This window comes from Hippocampus zosterae, chromosome 16 (genome assembly GCF_025434085.1).
Source record: "Hippocampus zosterae strain Florida chromosome 16, ASM2543408v3, whole genome shotgun sequence".
In the NCBI taxonomy this organism is placed as follows: domain Eukaryota; kingdom Metazoa; phylum Chordata; class Actinopteri; order Syngnathiformes; family Syngnathidae; genus Hippocampus; species Hippocampus zosterae.
The window spans coordinates 15,943,306-15,965,283 of NC_067466.1; the positions used below are offsets into that span (position 1 = coordinate 15,943,306).

Genomic DNA, 21,978 nt, shown 5'->3' on the forward strand with positions numbered 1-21,978 from the left:
GTGAAAGAATGTGTTCGTGTGCGTGCGTGTGTGTGTGTGTGTCACTTTCTGCGTGCGTGTTGAATGAGAATCACGACACGAGTGACGTGCTGAGGAGGAGGAGGGGGACTAGGAGGGGGGAGCAGGAGGAGGAGGAACCTGCAGCTGCTACTTAGTTTCGTGTGCTGCTCAGCTTCTGATTCTTCTTTCCATCATCACCACACGCACACGCGCGCCCACAGTGTGAGCAGGAGGGCTCCGCTGTAATAAACTTTTGCTCACTTCTTGCTTTTTGTGGACAATCGGCAAGACTGGAGGTGACGGAGGCGCTCACCTCTCGCGTCGGTAAGTCATTCACGGGTTGGAGTATTTTGGGATGTCGTGCGTGCGGGATGTGTGGCCTGCTATTGACTGTCCCTCCATCAAACCACACACACTGTTTGTTGCGAGTGCACCCAGATTAGATTTAATCCTTGGTTAGTGCTCTAATCTGGGACGCGCGCCTGCTCGCTTCTTGCTTTGCTCTCACAACTTTTGTGTGTGCGTGTGTGTGTGTGTGTGTGCGCTTGCGTGCGCGATCGTGTGCACGTGTGCGTGGCAGACAGTACCGCGGTGGTGGTGGTGGCGCCGCTGGGCCACGTCATGGACATGGAGCACTTCGACGACCGCGCTCAGCGCCACGGCAGCCGTGCAGGATCGGGATCCGCGGCCGGGGTCGGCGCGGGGGCCGGGAGCGGGGCGCGCGTCAACGGCGTGCAGAGCCCCACGCACAGCGCGCACTGCAGCCTGTTCCGTGCGCCGCGGAGCCTCAAGGCCCTGAGCGCCGAGAAGCGCGCCAAGAAGGTGCGCTTCTACCGCAACGGCGACCGTTTCTTCCACGGCATTGTCTACGCCGTGTCGACCGACCGCTTCCGCACTTTCGACGCGCTGCTGGCCGACCTGACCCGCGCCCTCTCGGACAACGTAAACCTGCCGCAGGGGGTGCGCACCATCTACACGCTGGACGGAACCGGGCGCGTCGGCAGTATTGATCAACTGGTCGAAGGTAAACCTGGCTGGAAGTTACGGAGCAACGTTTGATTTTTACAACCGACAGATAGGTGAGGTCATGCGTACAAAAAGCTATGTGACGGCTTACCTGTTACCTAGGTTATGGTCATGTGACATTCTTTTTTTTGGTCATGTGACGTTCCAAAATGAGCACTCGGGCATCGTGACGTCATTTTCAGTCGACAGCAAGTGACAGTACAAGGCAAAATGGCCGTCCCCTTAAAACGAAGAAAACCGGCTGGGTTTCTCTGCTTAATTCATTTTCCACAAACGCTACATTAATCAGAATTTCGCGGACTATTTGGGGTGCTCAGAGCATATTGTCAAGAGCATTTTTGACTTGACTTCCCCTTCACTTGTATTGTGAACTACATTATCATTAGGCCGAATTAACCATTTATTCAAAAGAAAATGTATTTAAAATGGTTTCTTTTGCCCATGTATTTTGTCCATTGGTGAATAATAATTGACCGGTTTTAGTATTTGAATCATAATTACCAGTAGTTTACCATTTATTTATGCAAATAATTATTTGTTGAAATATTGTAGCAAATATTTTCTTTTAAAAACTCGTTTTTAGTTGATTTAATTATTTCATCGAATTAAACAAAATCAATTGAGCAATTATGGAATCAAATAAAATGTAGAAATATCAGATATGCTTGTAAAATTGTTTTATTTGATCCCGAGTAATTCATGCCAATCTATGACATGATAGCCTTCCTGTCAGATGTTGCTCACTACTATCCTCCTTGCGCCACCAACAGGCGAAAGCTACGTATGCAGCTCTGTGGAAGCATACAAAAAAGTGGATTACACCAAAAACGTCAACCCCAACTGGTCGGTGAACGTTAAGGCGTCGGGCGTTGCCTCGGCCCGTGGGCCCCCCTCCCTGGGCAGTGCCAAGACGAGCCCCTCGGGGATGGGTGGCGTCGGCCTGCCCGAGAGCCGCGAGAACAAGGACTTCGTTCGACCCAAGCTGGTGACGGTGGTGCGCAGCGGCATGAAGCCCCGCAAGGCCATCAGGATTCTGCTCAACAAGAAGACGGCGCATTCATACGAGCAGGTGCTCACCGACATCACCGATGCCATTAAACTCAACTCTGGAGTGGTCAAGAAGATCTATACGCTGGAGGGGAAGCTGGTGAGTCAAATGCAAACAATGACGGGCGCTAACAATTAGCTTTGGCGGTGTGTGCATTGATACTATGACTACACTCGCAGACATAAATTCTTTATCCTCTGGGAAGAATTTCTAATACCGTATTACTGCTGAGGTGTTTTAACTTCTCGATCTAAATAATAATTACAATGCATTTATCGCCAATGTGATCCCTCCTCTCGCCACTGATTCCCGAAATCCAAAAAGTTGTAATCAAATTGTTATTTTAGATCTGTTTACATCTTAATGGAGAATCAAAACTTTTATGAATGAAGGCATTTTCCCAGACAGATTTATGAATGTTGTGTATGTGTGTGTGTGTTCATTGTTGTGGTCGCCCACGCCGCATCAGACAGCATCGCGTGTGTCTGAGTCACGCTCCCTCCAAGGTCTGCCCACCTGCTCAGTTTGTGCCATACATTTATTTCTGGGGGGGAAAAAAAATCCGACGGACTCGAATTGGTTACAATGTCAGTATTGGCCTATAGCGCTACCTGCTGCTTCGGCATGTACTCGACAGTCTGTCAATTTGCGTTCATGTGGATGATTTGAGGATTATGATTCAATGCGTATGTATGATGATTTGATTTCCTCACATTACTGTCTGTTCGAATCGGACGCTAATCTCATTTTCCACGGTACCCCCCTCAAAAAAAAAAAAATGCACAAAATGATAATTTACGATCAGACATTCATAGCTTTTATTCTTGGGAAATTGCAAGCACAACAAAAAAAAGACTATTCTTACTTTATTATGAATTTTATGAATTTATTGAACTTAATAATGGAACAAAATATGGCCTTCATACATTTATAAAATTTAGATTTATTTTTTTTTAATTGTCGAAAGATTCCATCTTTATTGTCATAGCATATGTATGTAATCATGAGCAGGCAACAGTTGTTCTCGTTTTGCATTTAGTGCCATTTTGTGTGCCTCTCGCCACTAACGCTGACGAGCGTCGCAACCCGTCTGACCTCGCACAATCCATTTAACGATCGGCCATGATTAACCCAGCAGGGCGTCGCTCCAGATTCCTGATCGGATCTGCACTTCTTAAAAATAAACAAATAAATCAAGAAATAAATTCTCTTTGAGAATCCTCCCACGCAAAATTTAAAGTCACACTTTTCCTCCCAACGCCTGCTCGCTCTGCGGTTGCCACGGGTTACGGTTGTCTGGGAGATTACACAATAAACTCGCCCTCCTCTCTTTCTGCAAGTAAGGCTCTTATGGCGCCGCTATTTTTAGCCGCTCTATCGATTGGGCCGCCGGGCATGGCAACACGCGAACCACCCGGGCTGGGTGCCCTTTTCTTTCTTTTTTTTTCTCTGAAACTTGACAAATATTAAAGATCACGAAAGCACAACGCACAAATAGGAGATTAGTTTAAACCTCAGTGAAATGCGCTTAATCCGTGTTGTAATCGCAACTAAAACAGCCTTGGCTTGTGGCGAAGGAAAAAAAAAAAGTTTGTTTCATGGTGTATAGCAACTTGAACGCTCGCCATTTTGACATTTTTACTGTATGTCAGCATCAGTCAAATATTTGACAGTCGGAGGATGACCCGATAAAATATTGATGACGTCTCATTGAGTAGAAACTATGAGTGAAGGTACAGTAATTACCCAAGTGCACACCCAGATTGGGTTATTTAATGTGTGTCTGTGTGTGTCAGAAGTAGGTTTCTAGGTTGCTGGTTGTGACGCTTCGTCCCGACAGAACCGACGAGTCCAAAGAGAGAAACAGAGATGACGTCCGAACACCAAAACGGCTCGCTCATCTCTTTGCGTTCATTAACCTCTTTTAATGAGGACACACACACACACACACACACACAAGTGCAATGAAGCTTTTTTTTTTTGTGTGTGGGACTACTCGAGATAGACGGGCCAACCAAATTTCATGTCGCCAAGTCAAATTTGGCTTTGTTATTGACAATAAGATGCTTGCATCAATGCCAATGTAGATGACTTGCTTTGTCTTTTAAAGTGTGGCTTTTTGAGACCTTTTTGTGGGTCTGCTCATGATAGACATGTCAACCAAATTTAATATTGCGCAGTGAAACTGGCTTGAGGGGATGAACTTTTCAACCATTTGGTCAAGTGCTACCTAGAATTGATTTAGTGAAAATTTAACGGCTACTTCAAACCAAAATATTGGGCTCCCTGTGTGTTTTCACTCTTGGGACTTTTTGGTGGGCCTACCCTGCATTTTTGCAACATTTGGTCAAGAATCTACGGTACTTTATGGGGTTGACTTTTGTGTTGACCATTCAATGGTGCTTTCAAACCAAAATACCTGACTTACTGTGTCCTTTCGGGCATGGTCTCTTGGGACTTTTTTGTGGGTCTGCTCATGATAGACATATTTGCAAAGCTTTTGAGAGCTGAATTTAAAAAAAATGGTAAGGAGCTGACGTTGTGGAGTTGACTAAGTTGTTGATCCTCAAATGGTCATTTCAAATCAAAATGGCAGATTTCCTGTGTCATTTTAGACATGGCTTTTTGTGGGTCTACTAGTGGTGGACATGCGTCGTAAATTCACATTTCTTGGTGAAATTGGCTTGTGGGCGGGGCTGAATTTGGTGCTTATTGGAAATGCACACGAGAGTTTTTGACTATCTCTCCACGAGAACCCCTCTGTTCCACGTGCAGGTTCCGCTCACTAGCGCCCCCTCTGTGGCTCCTGGTGTCACATTTCAGCTTGTAACCTGAGCAAGAAGGTTTCCAGTCCTCCTCCTCTACCTCACACTCCTCATGCCACGGTTGCCGGGCAACACCCTTTGGTTTCTCCTCTACTGTACTGTACTGTAGTGTGTGTGTGTGCGCACGCATGTGTGTGTGTGTGTGTGTGTCAGGCTGGTTCCGATCAAGAAGATAGACAAGCTCTAAGTGGCTTAAAGAGCACAGCCATGGCTCCACTAAGAATACTGTGGTAAGCTGTGTTTGCACACACACACATGCACACTGAGCCTTGAGCCTCAAATCATGCACATGCCCCGATACACACACACACACACACAATTATGTCAGACCCCAGCTGTCAGTTTTGACTCACACACACAAAAATACAAAGAACGAGGGCTAGATTTGGTTAGTTTAATATGGTGAACTCGGTTGTTTTTTGCACTCGACGACCACAGAAGGGTCTAGACCTGGTTTGTTTAATCTTAGAGCTTGGTTCGTGTCGTTTTTTTTTCGAACTAGGATGGCATAGCGTCCAGAATTAGCTGACTTGTTCTTCCTAAGTTCGCCCTGTTCATTTCTTGTTGAGCTCTCGGTTCATGTTGGGTGTCGTACTATGTCAGCGGAGCCTTTTCAGGGGCATTGGACTTTCCAAGCTTCCAGTTCTCTGCAGTGCTGGTTCTTTTGTTCTCTTTGTGCCTCATCATCTTTCTCCTCCTCCTCCTGCACCCAGCACTGCAGTGACCCAGACCGTAAGCCTCATCAACAAGATAAAGACCGGAAGCAACGTCAAGAACATTTTTATGCAAATGGCCGTTCGTATTCCTCGCCTTTGATATTCGGATGATGATGATGATGTTTGGCGGTGTAGTGCTGTACTGCTGCTTTGCTGAGTCACTGTCACTCAGCACTTTTGTGTGAGTGTATCTGCATCTTGTTATAGTGCAGCTGCATAAATTGGCATTTTAGACGTCTACAATGACTGTAAAACACACACGCACACACACACCCTCTCTGGACGATTTATTAGGAACACCATCATTGAGGTAGTTTAGGTGTACCTAATGTTGTGTCCAACCACAAAGGAGAAAAGAGGGTCATCAAGCTGAGGAGAGCATAAGGAGGGGCGCGCGGGGGGGGGGGGGGGGGTGAAAGGGGGCAGCCTGAGGACAACACAATGCATTGTGGGATACAACGTCCTATTTGTTTCACTTTTGTCACATGTGCGTGAAAAAAAAACATCAAACTAGTGAAGTTGGAGAAAAAGGAGAGCTGGCGTAAAATGATGGAGCCAGCGGTGCGTTCAGGTGACCTCGGGAATGCCGCCACCTCTGCTGTCAGTTGGTTCCCAGCTGGTGTTTTGTGTCCTGAACAAGATGAAGGTCAATTGGGGAGTATGCCTCGCGAAGTTTGTTCAGGGTCATCCGAACGTCCTCTTTAAACTTCTTTCCATCTGCTTGTGATTTAGTTTTCGCAAGTCGAACAATTGCAAAACATTGTGCGCCTCTATTGGTGAGCGCAATTGAATTCAGCACCGCGGCCAGCTCCTTTCGCTTCCAGATACTCGCTCGAACTTTTAACAGATTTCGCCTTGCTCCTTCACTCCAAAACGCAATTATTTTTCTTCTTACGACCGCCGGCACTACATTTACCACGCAAACATTCAACTCCCACCCAGCTCTGTAATAATATGAAACAATAAAATGAGCCAAAATAACTTTAAAAACGTTTGCTTTTAGAACCAAAATGGCCGACTTCCTGTGTCTTTTTTTTGGGGGGGGGGGCACTTTTTTGAGGGTGTACGCACGGTAGACATGTTTACGAAATTTCATGTTACGATGTTAAACTGGTTTTAGAGGCCGAAAGTTCAAGACGTTTGCTCAAGCTTGTGAAGTTGATGTATTTGTTGTCCCTATAATGGCCGCGTCAAGCAAAGGCGGCTGACTTCCTGTGTCTTTTCAGGCATGGCTTCTTGAAACGCATTTTTTTTTTTGCGGGTCTCCTCACGTTTGACATGTTGACCGAATGTGGTGCTGCTCAGTGAAAGCGCTTCTCCGTGTTCTCTCTTTGCTCTCTTGACGGCTGCGTCGACTACTCTCTCATTGCTGTCCAACACTGCCCCCTTGTGGCTGCCTAGCGCCAACCCAGTTGCTCTGTGTTGTACAACATATCAATATCAAATGAGTCGATGCTGGCCTTGTCTAAATATGATTTTAGCTTATTGAGGAGCCAGAGAAGTTAAAAATGATAGAAACCAATGCTTTTTTTTCTTGATTTTCCCCCTTTTGTATATTTCTTCTGGCGTACTGTAGTTTTTTTTATCTTGAAAATTACTCAAATGATTATATCACACAAATAGTTATTTTCAGATGCAGTGTATTGAGTAAATTTGTTTTTCCGTGCAGGTGACATGTCTGCAGGATTTTTTCGGCGACGAGGACGTGTTTGTGGCATGTGGACCCGAGAAGCTGCGTTTTCAGGACGACCTCATGTTAGATGAGACTGGTGATTTTTTTTATTTTATTTTTTGGGCGGGTGGTTATTAATGTTGATGAGTACGTTTTTTTGATTACATGCAAATGTATTGCACCAAAAAGTTATATACAACTGAATTGAATTGTTTGAACCGCAACCCTAGTGAGGATCAAGCGGCTCGGAAGATGAATGAATGAATGAATGTTTTCTCTTCTGTTGTGTTGCGCCGCAGAGTGTCGCATCATGCGGCCGATGAACTACGGCAAGATGTCTTCCATCCGAGGTTCCCCAAAAGCTTTGATCCAAACCCGACGGAGCAAGTCGCCCATGTCCGGTAAGAAATCAAACTGTAATGGCAAAAAAAATGAAAATGTAATTCTAAACTCTAAATTGGGGTCCGAGTAATCTTGGTCATGGAAGTTTTTTGTAAAAAGTTTAAGCCTTTGCTGCTTTAATTTGTTTTGGCCTCGGTTATACAGAAATTAACCAGCAAAAATGTGACAATTTGTGGGTCAAAGTATACAAAAATCAAACAAAAATTTTAAAGTATGATTAAAAAAAAAAGATTTAACACTAATTTGACTTTCGTGTTATTTGCTGCAAAGTCATTTGCCAATACTCAAAACTTCTCTTTGATGAAATATGAATGAATAGTTCCAGTGACACACACTAATATAAATTTCTTTCAAAATAACAACAAACATGTTGCAGTAAATGCTCGGGTATGATTAGCTAGTAACACGTACATGTTAGCTATTTGCTCGCTTTGGAAAATGTCAAATTGACGCCGTTCTGTTGACATCCACAACGGTTAGTCAGTGTGACATGATTACGATGATTACATGACTATACGATCAACTTCCCGTTGTGTTGATTTTGGGGCTTTTGCGGCTCATTAACATTCTTACTCTGTAGGGGGGCATCTTGCGTGTGCGCCTGTGTGTGTGTGTCGTGCGTCATATGCATTGAAATGATATCCAGAAGGGACGAAATAGGCTAACAGGCAATGAAGGTTGCCTGCTGACTCAATCCTGCAGCTGCGGGAAAGACACAAGCGTGAAAAGTGCATCCCTGGTAGTCGTGGACGCAGCTGCGACAACGAGCGGGGTTGGGAGCAATTGTTCTCTTGGCGGCGCCGCAGCCTGTGCGACAGGCACTCAACGCGCCAAAACCGTCCGTCCGTAGCATCGCCGACCTCCTTCGCTGTAGCGTTGTCTGGCTGGAGTCGCGAAGCTTTTGAGAGTGCGAAAAGGTTACGGGAGTGAGTCACGACGCCATCTGATGTGGCTGACGGCTCATGAGAACGTGTGTGTGTGTGTGTATTGTTTTTACCTACTTTCGGGTTTTCATTGAGTGAGCCGCAAGGGATGCTTCAGGGGTAAAGGATGACATGGCCAGTGTGGGTCCCCATGAAGCCATTAAAACAAGTACATTTGCATCTCTTCAAAACTGCGTGTGGGGGGGGGGGGGTCTGAATTGTGCTCTGAAAGCTTCCCCCGTTGAGGCAGTTCGACAAGATTGTGTGAATTCTTGTTTTGCTTGCAAGGGATGCGAAAGGGTGAAAGGAAGGAATGTTCACTTTGGGTGCCCTCGAAGGGCCGAAAACAAGATTTGGTGTGTGTGTCTTGTGCAAGTCAAAATGTGGACAAAACGCTGCCCTCATTAATGCGGTAAACAAAGATGTTGTGCGTGTTAGTTGTTCTCTTTTTCTATTTGCGGGCTTCGCATTCAGCACCTTATCGGTCTGGATGCAGTAAATTGTGTGTGTGTGTGCGCACGTGTCAGGCTGGTCAGCAGTCGCCACAGCAACACGTCGCCACAACACAGCAGCGCGTCCATATGTCAACAGCTTCCCGAGTCATTTCTGGGAAACCTTCCTCCTCGTCCTCGTCCTCATCACGCCGTTCTCGGGACCGTTGTTGACGGTTTTTCGTCAGTGTGCTACTCATCTCCTCACTTGTGACAAATTGTGTTTTCGTTCTTTGTTTTGCTCGCGCTGACATTCGCCGAACAAAAATGCTCCACAAAAAAATCAAGCGGCTGCATGCCATTGCACTCCGGCGCTCCAGGGGGCAGTCGTGTGCCTCCCCGCTATTGAGAAGTTTCATTGGACCTCGCGTCGGCGTTTGTCTGCAGCCACAAATATGATACTGCCATTTTGCTTTTGGTTGATTTATTTCATTTTTTGTGATCATTGACGCTGATGTTATTTGTCATTCATTCATTCATTCATTCATTCATTCATTCATCTTCCGAGCCGCTTGATCCTCACTAGGGTCGCGGGTGGTGCTGGGTCCTATCCCAGCTGTCTTCGGTCAGTATGACCAAAATTTGCTGTTATTATAAAAATTTCAAGCCTGGATAAGAGTTTTCAAACAAGGTTCAGGGTTTCAAATTAAGGATTCAATTTCGGGTTTTGAGCCGATGTTTGTGGTTCAAATAAGGTTTGGAATCCGACTTTCAAAGCCAGAGTTAGGCTTCAAAACTCCAAGACATCGTATGATCCATGATTTCATTCCCACGAGAATCTCAAAAGATTGCGTTACTGTTCACGTTTCATGTCTGCAAGGCGCAAGGTCACCACCCCGCTCTGCTATGACATCATCACCCGCACACTTCCCGCTCTCGTCGGACCGCTCTCATCGCCTCCGCCGCTCGCTTTATAGTGACCCGTCGACTTTTGTTGTTACCAATGTGGACATGATTCACGTTTGTCAACCTCCCGTGAGCTCTCCTTCCCTCCCTCCCTCCATCCATCCATCGCTCTCTCCGGGCCGGGTGCGCGTCACTGTATGCGCAAGCCTCTCTCTCTCTCTCTCTCTCTCTCTCTCTCTCTCTCTCTCTCTCCCCCCCTCCCTCCTCTGAGCACGTCAGTGTAGTACAGCCCAGCCGCGTCTTCCCATTCAACACTTTAGTAGCCAGGCAGCTGCTCCTCTTCCTCCTCGTCCGCTTGCACTGTGCTCTTCATCTTTATCATGCCGGGGGAGGAAGGTAGGCCACACTACCTCCATACACGAAGATGGCTGTGGCGTTTTGTGTCCGCGTGTGTGAGTGCCGCTTCTGCGTCGCTTCGGACGATGAAGTCAGTCAGACGTGTTGTGTAACATTTTGTGTGTGTGTGTGTGTGGGGGGGGGTTTCGTCAATGGCAATACTTGTTGTGTTGGTTCTCATACAATGATGATGAAATGTGTGTCTGTGTGTGTGTGCGCGCTGGCGTGTGTGTGTTGTGTAACATCTATTTTAGTCCGCTGTGGATGGCCACTGGTGAATTATGCACACAAAGTTGTGTTGATCGCAGCCGGAGGGGGAGTGGGGGGGGGGAACAGGACACATCAAAAGAATATGATTACTATCTGCGTGTGTGCGTGCGGTTGCGCCGCGGATAGATGTGCACGCGTATCCTTGAAAGATCGCGAAGCAAATGGAAGGTGTTCGAATGATGGGTTTAAAGACGGGGTTTAGGGTTTCAAACAATTCAGGGTTCGGTGTTCAGTTCCGGCCGTATGGGATGAAGGCCGGCGGTAAGGTTTCAAACGAGGGTTTTGAGTTTTGTGCAATGAAACAATTTTCAATTTACGGCAGTTTAGGGTTTCCTGCCGAGGTTTGGGGTTTCAGGATGGGGTGAAGTTTCAAATGAGGGTTTTGAAAAAAGGGGTGGAGTTTCAAGCTTGGGGGTTTTGGGGTTCAAACAAAGGGTAGGGTTTCAAATTAGTGTTAAGATTTCAAGCCTGGGTTGGGGTTAGTAGTGACGGTTTCGAACACAGCGTTGGGGTTCCAAGACCCGTGTTTGTGCTTCAAAGGCACGTTCGGGTTTCCCGGCAGGATTGCGGTTAGTTTAGGGCAGGCATGTCCAAAGTCCGGCCCGCGGGCCAAATCCGGCCCGCGGTCGAATTTCATCCGGCCCTCGGCCCCCGTCATAAAATCAGTGCCGTCTGGCCCGCAGGTTGGGCGCAATGGAACACGTGTTGCATTGACTGAGGTCTCGTAGACTGGTGAGTGATGTTTCATAGAGTACTGCTTCCCTCTAGTGGCTAAATGAGTAATAGCATTCACTGAATGAGTAATAGCATTTAGACACTAGAGGGCATCACTCACGAGTTAACAAGACATCACTCCGTGTTTATATTGACTGATATGTCATACTAGCTGGCCCATTGCCGGCCCATAACTCGGCCCATGGGTTATTGTTGTTCAATGTAAAGAATGTCAGCCAAGGTCGGCCCCCCGACATTTTACCACATAAAATCTGGCCCCCTTGGCAAAAAGTTTGGACACCCCTGGTTTAGGGCCTGAAATGAGCCTTTGAAATTCAGGTTCTCGGACCGGGTCGGATGTATTCAAGTCGTTGACGCGCCGCAAGAATCTTTTTGCCTCGTGTCCCGCCTCGCGCACTCCTGCTCCCATTTTTTTCCTTCTTTCCCCTCCAGTGAACGGGACGCCGGCCAGTCAGCTGTCCACGCCGCCGCAGACGGCAAAGTCTCCCAGCCCCTCCCCGGCCAGCCCGGCCAGCCTCAGCCAACAACAACAACAACAACGGCGGGTAAGGAGAGCACTGGGTCGTCGCACGCGCGCACTCCGCCACTAGCGTTCAGGCCCGTCTAGTCCGTTTTTGAGCGCGTAGAGGCAAGTTGGGCTTTTGTCGTGACTAAACAACGCTCTATGTTAACAGGATACGGACAAAGACGAACATAGGCCGACGACATCTTAGAGAGACATCGCCGCACGTCTAGGAATAGTCTTTGTTTTATTTTGTATTGTTCCGTAGTCGTCGATCACGTCGTGTTTTCCACCGGAGCCCTTTACTAGATTTATGTAACTTGGTCATTGTGTTAATATGTCACGTCAAGATGGGGTCTTGTGTGTGTTTTTTTTTAAATTTTATTTATTTGATTGTGCAAAACATGCATCTTGTATGTGTCGTTTGACTTTGCAAAAGGAAGTCGTCAATGGTGACTTTTTAATAACAAAAAGTCATAAATCCAGATTTTAGAGTGCTAGAGCATCCCAGCTTTGTGTTTAAAAAATGTGGTTGCTTGTTACATCTCGATTAGTTATGGCAACCCAATATAACCGATTCTGTAAGATTATTGACAACACGGGCTCAAAAATCGCGCTATGGAGACGTACATCATGCGCCGTTGTCAAAGCTATTTGGTTGACATATGGCCCTAGATTGATATATGGCGCCCAATAGTAACAATATCTTTTGACCAAAAAATAAATCACATCGGTCCAGATTATTTATTTTTTGTAACCTTCTGTTATCAACATATGAATAGATGGGACAAGTTTATGGCGTTTTTATTTAAAAAAACAAAACAAACAAACCCAGAAAAGAATGACGACAGCCGCTCGACCTTTGGAGCTTTGACAGTTTTAGTGCCTGTTCCACACGTTAGTGGTGTCAAGAATCCATTGCCACGCCACACAAGTGACGATGATTGATTTATGACATCGGATTTATAGCCACAAAAATAAAATAATAATAATAATGCAGGTAGCACACTTGTAATGGTTTGTCGCACCTCCAGTGAATCCATAAACTAAGGATGAAAGAATGTAGCTCTCTATTTTATGGCCTCCTGATTATATGTGTCTGGATTTCTTGGTATGTCATCTCTCAGAGGTTGTTATGTTCCCTTTTTTTGCCCATAAGTTGTGTGACTGATTTATAGCAAGCCCGAAATTAAAAAAATTTTAAGGATAATTGATGACCTCCTCGCCACAAGGCAAATGATAGACTAGTTTATAACCCTGCCACCAAAACTGTAATATATGTAGATCTGGATTTTATTGTGCTGTCTTAAGGGCCATGTGCATTTTTTTTGGGGGGGGGGGGGTTGCCACACGTACCCAATCATAGCTAGCGTCACAAATGAAGCAGCCGTTCGTACGCCGTCATGTTTTATACATGTGGCGCTCGGGTGACCCATTTTAAAAATTTTTTATGAATTGAAGCGGCCTCGCCGACTTCCTGCAAACGCTTCGGCCGTCTGTCTCATCGACATTCCGAGCGGATTTGCGAGCGTGGCGGCTCCGAGGTCGCCCGGCGTCTGCTCGCTCCATTAAGTGTGAAAAACACGGGGCGGCGGCGGCGGCGGCGGCCATAAATCGCAGCAACAAGCTGCGGCGAGCGCCGCATCCGCACCATATTGTCTGTGCAGGCACCGTGACTCACTTTTTGGGGGTGTGAGAGAGAGAGAAGAAGAATGTGTATTTGCTGGGAAAAGGTCATGAAATTAAAAAAAAAATAATAATAATAAATCATATTTACATTTGCATGTGGAATCATGTCATCTCCATGTTTTATTTCTGTTTTGTTGTTGATGTTTTCATTTCCATTTGTCTGCTGTCATTAAATTGCCATTTCACTTGAACACCCGCATTGCGTCTTTCATTTCATCTGTGTTTTTTATTTTTTATTATTTTTCATTTTTTTCAAAATGTTACACACAGCTAGCTAGCGAGCTGGATAAACGGGCGTGGTGCATCCTATAGGGCCGGGTGGCCTCAATCTTCCCCCGCGTAGCCTCGTCCAGATTATACCCTCGTTATTTTATTTCTTTTCCTCGGCGTCCAGCTGTCAGGGATCTGCGACGTAATCCCCGTCGACAGCGTTGATCTTTTCCGACTTGAGCACGATGGGATTTCTTTGCTCCGTCTAGACGGCAGAGAGTCATCAAAATCACCTCCTGCGCAAACGGCAGCACACGCGTTATTGCTTCTGTCGTTTTCGGCGCCCGCCGGTCCTCGTCTTGTTGTTTGGATGCCAAAACAAAGAGCAATAACGCGAAGTTACGATAAAAGTGAAGATTGATTTGCGGCGGCGCCGCTCAAACTGTCCACGACATCCATGACATATTTTCTCATATTATCACCATGAATCGGATCTCGTTGGCTGCATTGCTCGCTCCCCGATTCGGTCGCTGACGTCAGTGTTTGATCATCCCCTTGAAAGCACCCCCCCCCCTTTTTTTTAATGTCAACAATATCGCCGCTTCCTGTTTCCATTCGGTGTGACAACAGCCAGACGTTTCCCGCCTTTTATCGCAGACAAACGTCTCTAAAAGAGACGAGCCCCCCCCCCCGCCCCCATCTTCTCTCCTGTGTCCCCCCTCCGCATCCCCCCCCTCAACCCAAGCGGCAGGAAGCGACCATATTCAGACTTCTCCTCAGCTGCCTCTCAGCAGTTTCCATGGCAACAGTGTTTGTGGCAGGAAGAGAGCGGCTGCATGTGCGATGAGGCCACAGGAGAGATGATGAGGAAGAAGGAGAAGAAGGAGAGCAGATTTAACGCTGGCCCGTGTCCCCCCCCCCAACACACTCACACATAACAAAACAAAACACCAAAAAAACGCTTACATAAGACAAAGCAGCATTGAGGACATTTTTATTTCCGATACGTCCGAAAAAGATGACTCGTGCAACCGTTTACATCATTGCGTAATACATACAGATGACATGTAGTCAATAGATGTCTTTCAAAACAGCTAGAAATCATTTTAAAGGTCCTTAAAAGTCCTTAAATGGGTCCTTAAATATGCGAAGACCTTTTTTTCGGACGCAAATCATGAGTCACTGATGTGTCAAATAGCCTCAATTCCCGAGGAGGACTTACTTGATATTGGAATTTTTAATTTTTTTTTAGGTGGGGGGGCTTGAGTATTAGGTGGCTGGTATCGGCAGCCTGTACGAGTACCCGATACCTTCCAATACGGCCATTCCTGGTATGGCTAACTCGCCAATCCCTCATTGCAACCCTCCTTACTTTATCGTCCAATTTCATTTCAGGGTTCTCGTGGCTCCTCCTCCTCTCTGTCTTCCACTCAAGCGCCCAGCCCAGCGAACAGCGACGGTGAGGACGAGTTTTTTTTTTTTGGATCCACCCGAAAATATTTTTTGGAGAAGAATAAAGACTCATCAATTTACTGGATGGATTTGATTAGAATTGTTTGTCATCTCAACTCTCATGCCTCCCGCAGAAGAAGTTGTCGCGGACGAGGTACCGGCCGTCCCGTCGTACATCTCGGAGCGCTACAAGGTGGGCCGCATGCTGGGCGACGGCAATTTCGCGGTGGTCCACGAGTGCGCGGAGCACTCGACGGGACGCCATTACGCGCTCAAGATCATCAACAAGGGCAGATGCAGAGGCAAGGTGAGACGCCGCTCGCTACTCGTCTGATCCGTTTTGGTCCCGCTTCACGCTGTAGTTTGTCATTTTTTTGATCGGACGTCGGTTGCGCGCGGCTAACCGCGCATGCTAACGTCGACTCGTAGGAACACATGATCCAGAACGAGGTGGCCATCCTGCGGAGAGTCAAGCATCCCAACATCGTTCTGCTCATTGAGGAGGTGGACACGTACGGCGAGCTCTACCTGGTCATGGAGCTGGTGAAGGTCGGCATGCGTTCATTTTGGAACGTCTCACTCGCGAGACCATCCTTGCGCAGAACGTGACACGCGCGGTGAAATCCAAAGCGGTACGCCCGCGGCGTTTGAATATTAAAGCGAGGCGGGAAGCGTCGGTGCATAATTCACGAGGCGTGAATGCCATCCATCTGTTTGACGAGGGGAGGACGTGTACGTGCGAGCGGGAAGACGATGAATGAGAGCGAAGAGCGCGAGGAAGGCCGAGAGACGCAGATGGCGAACGGCGCCGCGGTTGTCGCGCGTTTCCATTCACTAAAAATCTAGAAATTCAAGATTGAAAAACGCAACACCGCGCTGCTTTGACACATTCGCCAATCATCGCTTGTGTCTGAAGGTCTGACACAAGGTCTCTCTTTGTAATAATCTGTCATTGGGTGGAGATTTTCTCCACCAAAAGTACCGGTAGTATCGCTTCTAAGGACCGGGCATCCTTTTTGCTTCGTGGGATTGTAGATCCGATTGTCATCCGCATCGTAGTAAAAGGCAATAAGATGGAACCCAGGAGCAGCAAGTGGAATTCAAAACAGCAGGGGCCCCGAAATTGACCCCTGCGGAACAGCAAATGACGGTGGGGCAGAATGGGACTCGATAGCAATCAAGGCTAGCACAAAAAGTCCTGCCGCCTACCAAGTAGGATCTAAACCAGGGGTGTCCAAACTTTTTGCCAAGGGGGCCAGATTTTATGTGATAAAATGTCGGGGGGCCGACCTTGGCTGACATTCTTTACATTGAACAACAATAACCCATGGGCCGAGTTATGGGCCGGCAATGGGCCAGCTAGTATGACATATCAGTCAATATAAACACGGAGTGATGTCTTGTTAACTCGTGAGTGATGCCCTCAAGTGTCTAAATGCTATTACTCATTTAGTGAATGCTATTACTCATTTAGCCACTAGAGGGAAGCAGTACTCTATGAAACATCACTCACCAGTCTACGAGACCTCAGTCAATGCAACACGTGTTCCATTGCGCCCAACCTGCGGGCCAGACGGCACTGATTTTATGACGGGGGCCGAGGGCCGGATGAAATTCGACCGCGGGCCGGATTTGGCCCGCGGGCCGGACTTTGGACATGCATGATCTAAACGGTCGAACGTGTTGACATTTTATCCTGTTAAATGTGATTCCCGTTAATTTTAGCCTCATTCTCGATCACTTTTATCTTTGATGTGGTGATCATGACACGGGTTGTCCACAGGGGGGAGACCTGTTTGACGCCATCACCTCGGCCAACCACTACACGGAGAAGGACGCCAGCGGCATGCTCTACAACCTGGCCAACGCCATCAAATACCTCCACAGCCTCAACATCGTGCACCGGGACATCAAGCCCGAAAACCTTCTGGTGAGATCACTTCCTGTCTTTCGCAGGTCTCCGGATCAATGATTCGACACCTAAACGAACTGAGTGTTCCAGCGGTGTCAGCAGCGTTGCCATTTTTTTTTTTTTTTTTTAGGTGTACGAGCATGCAGATGGCAGTAAGAGCCTCAAATTGGGAGACTTCGGTTTGGCCACTGTGGTGGACGGACCTCTTTACACCGTCTGCGGGACGCCCACATATGTAGCACCTGAGATCATTGCAGAAACCGGGTGAGCCTTCGTTTTACGCTCTTTACATTCTGTAATTTATGTCAGATTCCTTTATTTTGTTGAATATTCTTCGCATTATTTCGCGTTGTTCGCATTTTTCTGTTCCGCCGCCACTGGATTTGACTTGCTAAGTGTCTCTCGTGCGGTGACAGGTACGGGCTGAAAGTGGACATCTGGGCGGCCGGCGTGATCACTTACATCCTGCTGTGCGGTTTCCCGCCTTTCCGAGGGTAAACGGCTTCCCCGGGCACGCCGGCGCCGCTGCCTCCGCTGGCGGCTGACATCGCTGCGCCCTTTGCTTGCAGGAGCAGCGAGGATCAGGAGGTTCTGTTTGACCAGATTCTGATGGGCCAGGTGGAATTTCCTCTGCCGTACTGGGACAACGTGTCCGATACGGCCAAGGTAAATGCGCTTCGAAAGACATTTTCTTAAGTGTTGGTGGTGTTCCTCGTGATTTATTTATTTTGGGGGGGGTGTTTCAGGAACTGATCCGATCTATGCTGGAGGTGGAAGTGGACCAGCGGTACACGGCCCTGCAGGTCCTGGAGCATCCGTGGGTCACTGTAAGAGCACTGACCTGGACCTTTGGTCCGAGTGTCATTTTCTGAGCTTTACGTTCTTATTTCGGATATGTTTCTTTTTGGTTTGAACATTATTTAAAAAATGTTTTTGTCCCGTTTACCCTTGGTCACTGCCCGGTTGAATATTTCACATTTCCGGCATGAATTGATGATCCCATGCTGATTTAAGACTTACTTGCCACTGGTTCTGCTTGCTGGCTGCAGGACGAAGGCCTTTGTGAGAACGACCACCAACTATCGGTAGCAGGAAAGATCAAGAAGCACTTCAACACCGCACCAAAGGATGACGACAACACGCAGGCACTCATTTCGGTAAGTGGGGAACACAGAGAGATTTTAATCTTACAAGCTTTGAGGTTTAGGAGTAAAGTTTCAAAGTCGACAAGGTTTAGGGTTTCAAATTTCAAATTTGAAACAGGGTTTTAAACAAAGGTTGGGTTTTAAAGTAGTGTTCCAAAGTTTGTGTTTACAATGTTGGTTTCAGGGTTCACATGGATTTTGTCCACCGGCAGGAACACAAAAAATATGCTGAAAAGGAATTTTTTTTTAGCAGGAAAAAAAAACGACCATGTATAGTAAGCCGTTTTTGGCCGAAAAAAAACAACCATGTGTAGTAAGGCGTTTTTAGCAAAAAAAACGCCGACCATATATAGGAAGGCGTTTTTGGCCGAAAAAAATGACCATGTATAGTAAGGCGTTTTAAGCCGAAAAAAACGACCATGCATAGTAAGGCGTTTTTAGCCGAAAAAAATGACCATGTATAGTAAGGCGTTTTAAGCCGAAAAAAACGACCATGTATAGTAAGGCGTTTTTAGCCGAAAAAAACGACCATGTATAGTAAGGCGTTTTTAGCCGAAAAAAACGACCATGCATACATAGTAAGGCGTTTTTAGCCGAAAAAAACGACCATGTATAGTAAAGCGTTTTTAGCTGAAAAAAAAACGACCATGTATAGTAAGGCGTTTTGTCCGAAAAAAACAACCATGTATAGTAAGGCGTTTTTAGCCGAAAAAAACGACCATGCATACATAGTAAGGCGTTTTTAGCCGAAAAAAACGACCATGTATAGTAAGGCGTTTTTAGCTGAAAAAAAAACGACCATGTATAGTAAGGCGTTTTGTCCGAAAAAAACGACCATGTGTAGTAAGGCGTTTTTTGACGAAAAAAAACGACATAGTATAGTAAGGCGTTTTTAGTGTGAAAAAAACGACCATGTTATAGTAAGGCGTTTTTAGCTGGAAAAAAACCGACCATGTATAGTAAGGCGTTTTTAGCCGAAAAAAACGACCATGTGTAGTAAGGCGTTTTTAGCCGAAAAAAACGACCATGTATAGTAAGGCGTTTTGTCCGAAAAAAACGACCATGTATAGTAAGGCGTTTTTAGCCGAAAAAAACGACCATGTATAGTAAGGCGTTTTGTCCGAAAAAAACGACCATGTATAGTAAGGCGTTTTTAGCCGAAAAAAACGACCATGTATAGTAAGGCGTTTTTAGTGTGAAAAAAACGACCATGTATAGTAAGGCGTTTTTAGCTGAAAAAAAACCCGACCATGTATAGTAAGGCGTTTTTTCTTTTGTCCACCAGCAGGAACACCAAAAATATGCTGAAAAGATTTCTCACGGTTCATTTCTGTTGTTGTTGTTTGTGTGACTCCTCTATGTCGCGCGTCAGTTGGACGGAAGCTTTTCTATGCAGCGGTCCGGCTCGTTGGATTTCCACCAGCACCCGGCCATGTACTGGATCAGGTAGGCCAATCTGGACCTTCACCCCCCCCCCCCCCTCCGAGAAAGACCACTTCCAAACAAAACAGCAGATTTGATCTGTGGGTTTTTTGGCCAGTGGGGCTTCTGATTGACACGCCTTTCATGTTGCTAAGCGAATCTGTCTTCAGGAGCTGAATTTAAAGAGTGGTTTTTTTTCTCCTCCTCAGGCCCCCCATGTTGATACGGAGAGGTCGCTTCTCAGATGAGGACGCCACTCGGATGTGATGACTTTTGCAAACCCATCTCAAAAATGGTCCCACCCGAGCGCCAGCCCTCCCCTCCCCCCATACGACTCTGACAACATCTCCATCAGTGCTGAAGAGGGCGGGAACACCTTCCTTGGAGTTCCTGTAAAACTTTGATGCAAAAAAAAAACTTCAGAGAATTCTTTCCAAGAGAAGGTTGTTTTTTTGTAATCAATTTTATTTATCCAGGTTGTCTCACCCAACATCTGTCATTTCCCTTCTATGATGGAACATCCTTGGCAATATGGACCTATGAACTTCATCTTGTTTTTTACACACATACATACAGATACAGTATATACACACACACACATACATCATACCTATTTCCCCTTTTTTTTCCCCACAAAAATTTTGTTGTCCAGCAATTTGATGGAAGGAAGTAGGCATTTTTCGCAGTAGGCATGCGTAGACGTTGATGATTAAAAACGTGACGTAGGCGCTTTTCTTAGAAAATCCGTCGAAAAACAGGAACAAAGACGACGTATCGGTGTTGCCCTGCTGACGGATGTCACGTTCGGTCGCCATTCGTACGTTTGAGTGCCGCTTCATTTACTACTGGTGTGTAGCAAACATGTTTACATGATTCCCCCCCCCCCCTCCTCTCTCTCCACCCCCCACAAAAGGCCTCGCCCTGAAGCAGCAGACAAAGGTGTAACCTCGCTGATGTCAAACACATGCAGAACCAGCAGCACTCAAGTGGATTTGCGCCACCTGGAAAAAAAAAACCTCATTCATCGCCATTCTTTCTTTGTTTTGCGGAACAGACACACCGTAGCTTATAATAATGTCTATGATCTGTTAAAATAAATGTTTTTTTTCAAGTATTCACAAGCAAAAGGAAAGTCATTTGCGAAGATCATCTGGACTTTTGACACCAATGACTTTTGTTTTGCAACTCATCATCGTCCATTTGTTGTGTGAACAAAGCTGCAATTTGACAAAGTTGCGAGGAGTGAAGCCCTGGAAATGGCCAAGATGAGCTGAAAATGGCTGCTTCAAAAACCAAAACGGACAACTTTTTGTGTCTTTTTGGGCAGGCTGTCGTTTGTTTTGGAACACAAGTTGGCTTTTGAAAGGCCCAGGGAGATGGCCAAATTGACCCTAAAATGGCCACCTCGAAACAAAATGGCAGACTTCCTGAGTGCTTTTTCTGAAGGCTTGTGTGGGGCTGATGATCTCCCTTCCAGTCTGCGCTTTTGTCTGTAGGTTTCTGCGATTTGTCAGCCGTATTGATTGCGATCAGTACCAGCTGATAATGAACTCCAACAAAAGCGACAAGCGCTCACCAAAGTGCTGTGACGGCTGCACTATACCATTACGCCTGTTACAAAACCAATACATGTACCTCTCTTCAACAGTCGTCAATCAAACGTACTATTCAGAATTATTAAAATGCTTCTCAAACAAACATGCGTGTCTTCATTTATTTAACGCCTTACTATACATGGTCGTTTGTTTCGGACAAAACGCCTTACTATACATGGTCGTTTTTTTTCGCCTAAAAAAACCTTACTATACATGGTCATTTTTTTTCGGCTAAAAACGCCTTACTATACATGGTTGTTTTTTTCACGCTAAAAACGCCTTACTATACATGGTTGTTTTTTTCACGCTAAAAACGCCTTACTATACATGGTCGTTTTTTTCGGCTAAAAACGCCTTACTATACATGGTCGTTTTTTTCACGCTAAAAACGCCTTACTATACTATGTCGTTTTTTTCGGGTCAAAAACGCCTTACTATACATGGTCATTTTTATCGGCTAAAAACGCCTTACTATACATGGTCGTTTTTTTCGCCTAAAAACGCCTTACTATACATAGTTGGGGGTTTTTTTTCAGTCAAAACGCCTTACTATACATGGTCGTTTTTTTCGGACAAAACGCCTTACTATACATGGTCTTTTTTTTCCGCCTAAAAACGCCTTCCTAAACATGGTCGTTTTTTTCGGGCTAAAAAAGCCTTACTATACATGGTCGGTTTTTTTCGGTCAAAATGCCTTACTA

At 46.1% G+C, this 21,978-nt stretch overlaps 1 protein-coding gene across 1 annotated transcript; it reads left to right on the plus strand.

Annotated features, from left to right (window-relative positions):
• Positions 1 to 144: 144 nt before the first annotated feature.
• Positions 145 to 20,790, plus strand: dclk1a (doublecortin-like kinase 1a). Its single transcript, XM_052048065.1, has 17 exons — positions 145 to 324; positions 581 to 1,024; positions 1,797 to 2,173; positions 7,285 to 7,384; positions 7,587 to 7,688; positions 11,783 to 11,895; positions 15,147 to 15,210; positions 15,338 to 15,510; positions 15,633 to 15,752; positions 16,987 to 17,133; positions 17,246 to 17,379; positions 17,532 to 17,609; positions 17,685 to 17,781; positions 17,862 to 17,942; positions 18,165 to 18,272; positions 19,633 to 19,706; positions 19,892 to 20,790. The coding sequence occupies exons 2-17, from the start codon at positions 622 to 624 to the stop codon at positions 19,947 to 19,949; spliced, it is 2,229 nt and encodes a 742-aa protein (XP_051904025.1). The 5' UTR covers positions 145 to 324; positions 581 to 621; the 3' UTR covers positions 19,950 to 20,790.
• Positions 20,791 to 21,978: the final 1,188 nt, after the last annotated feature.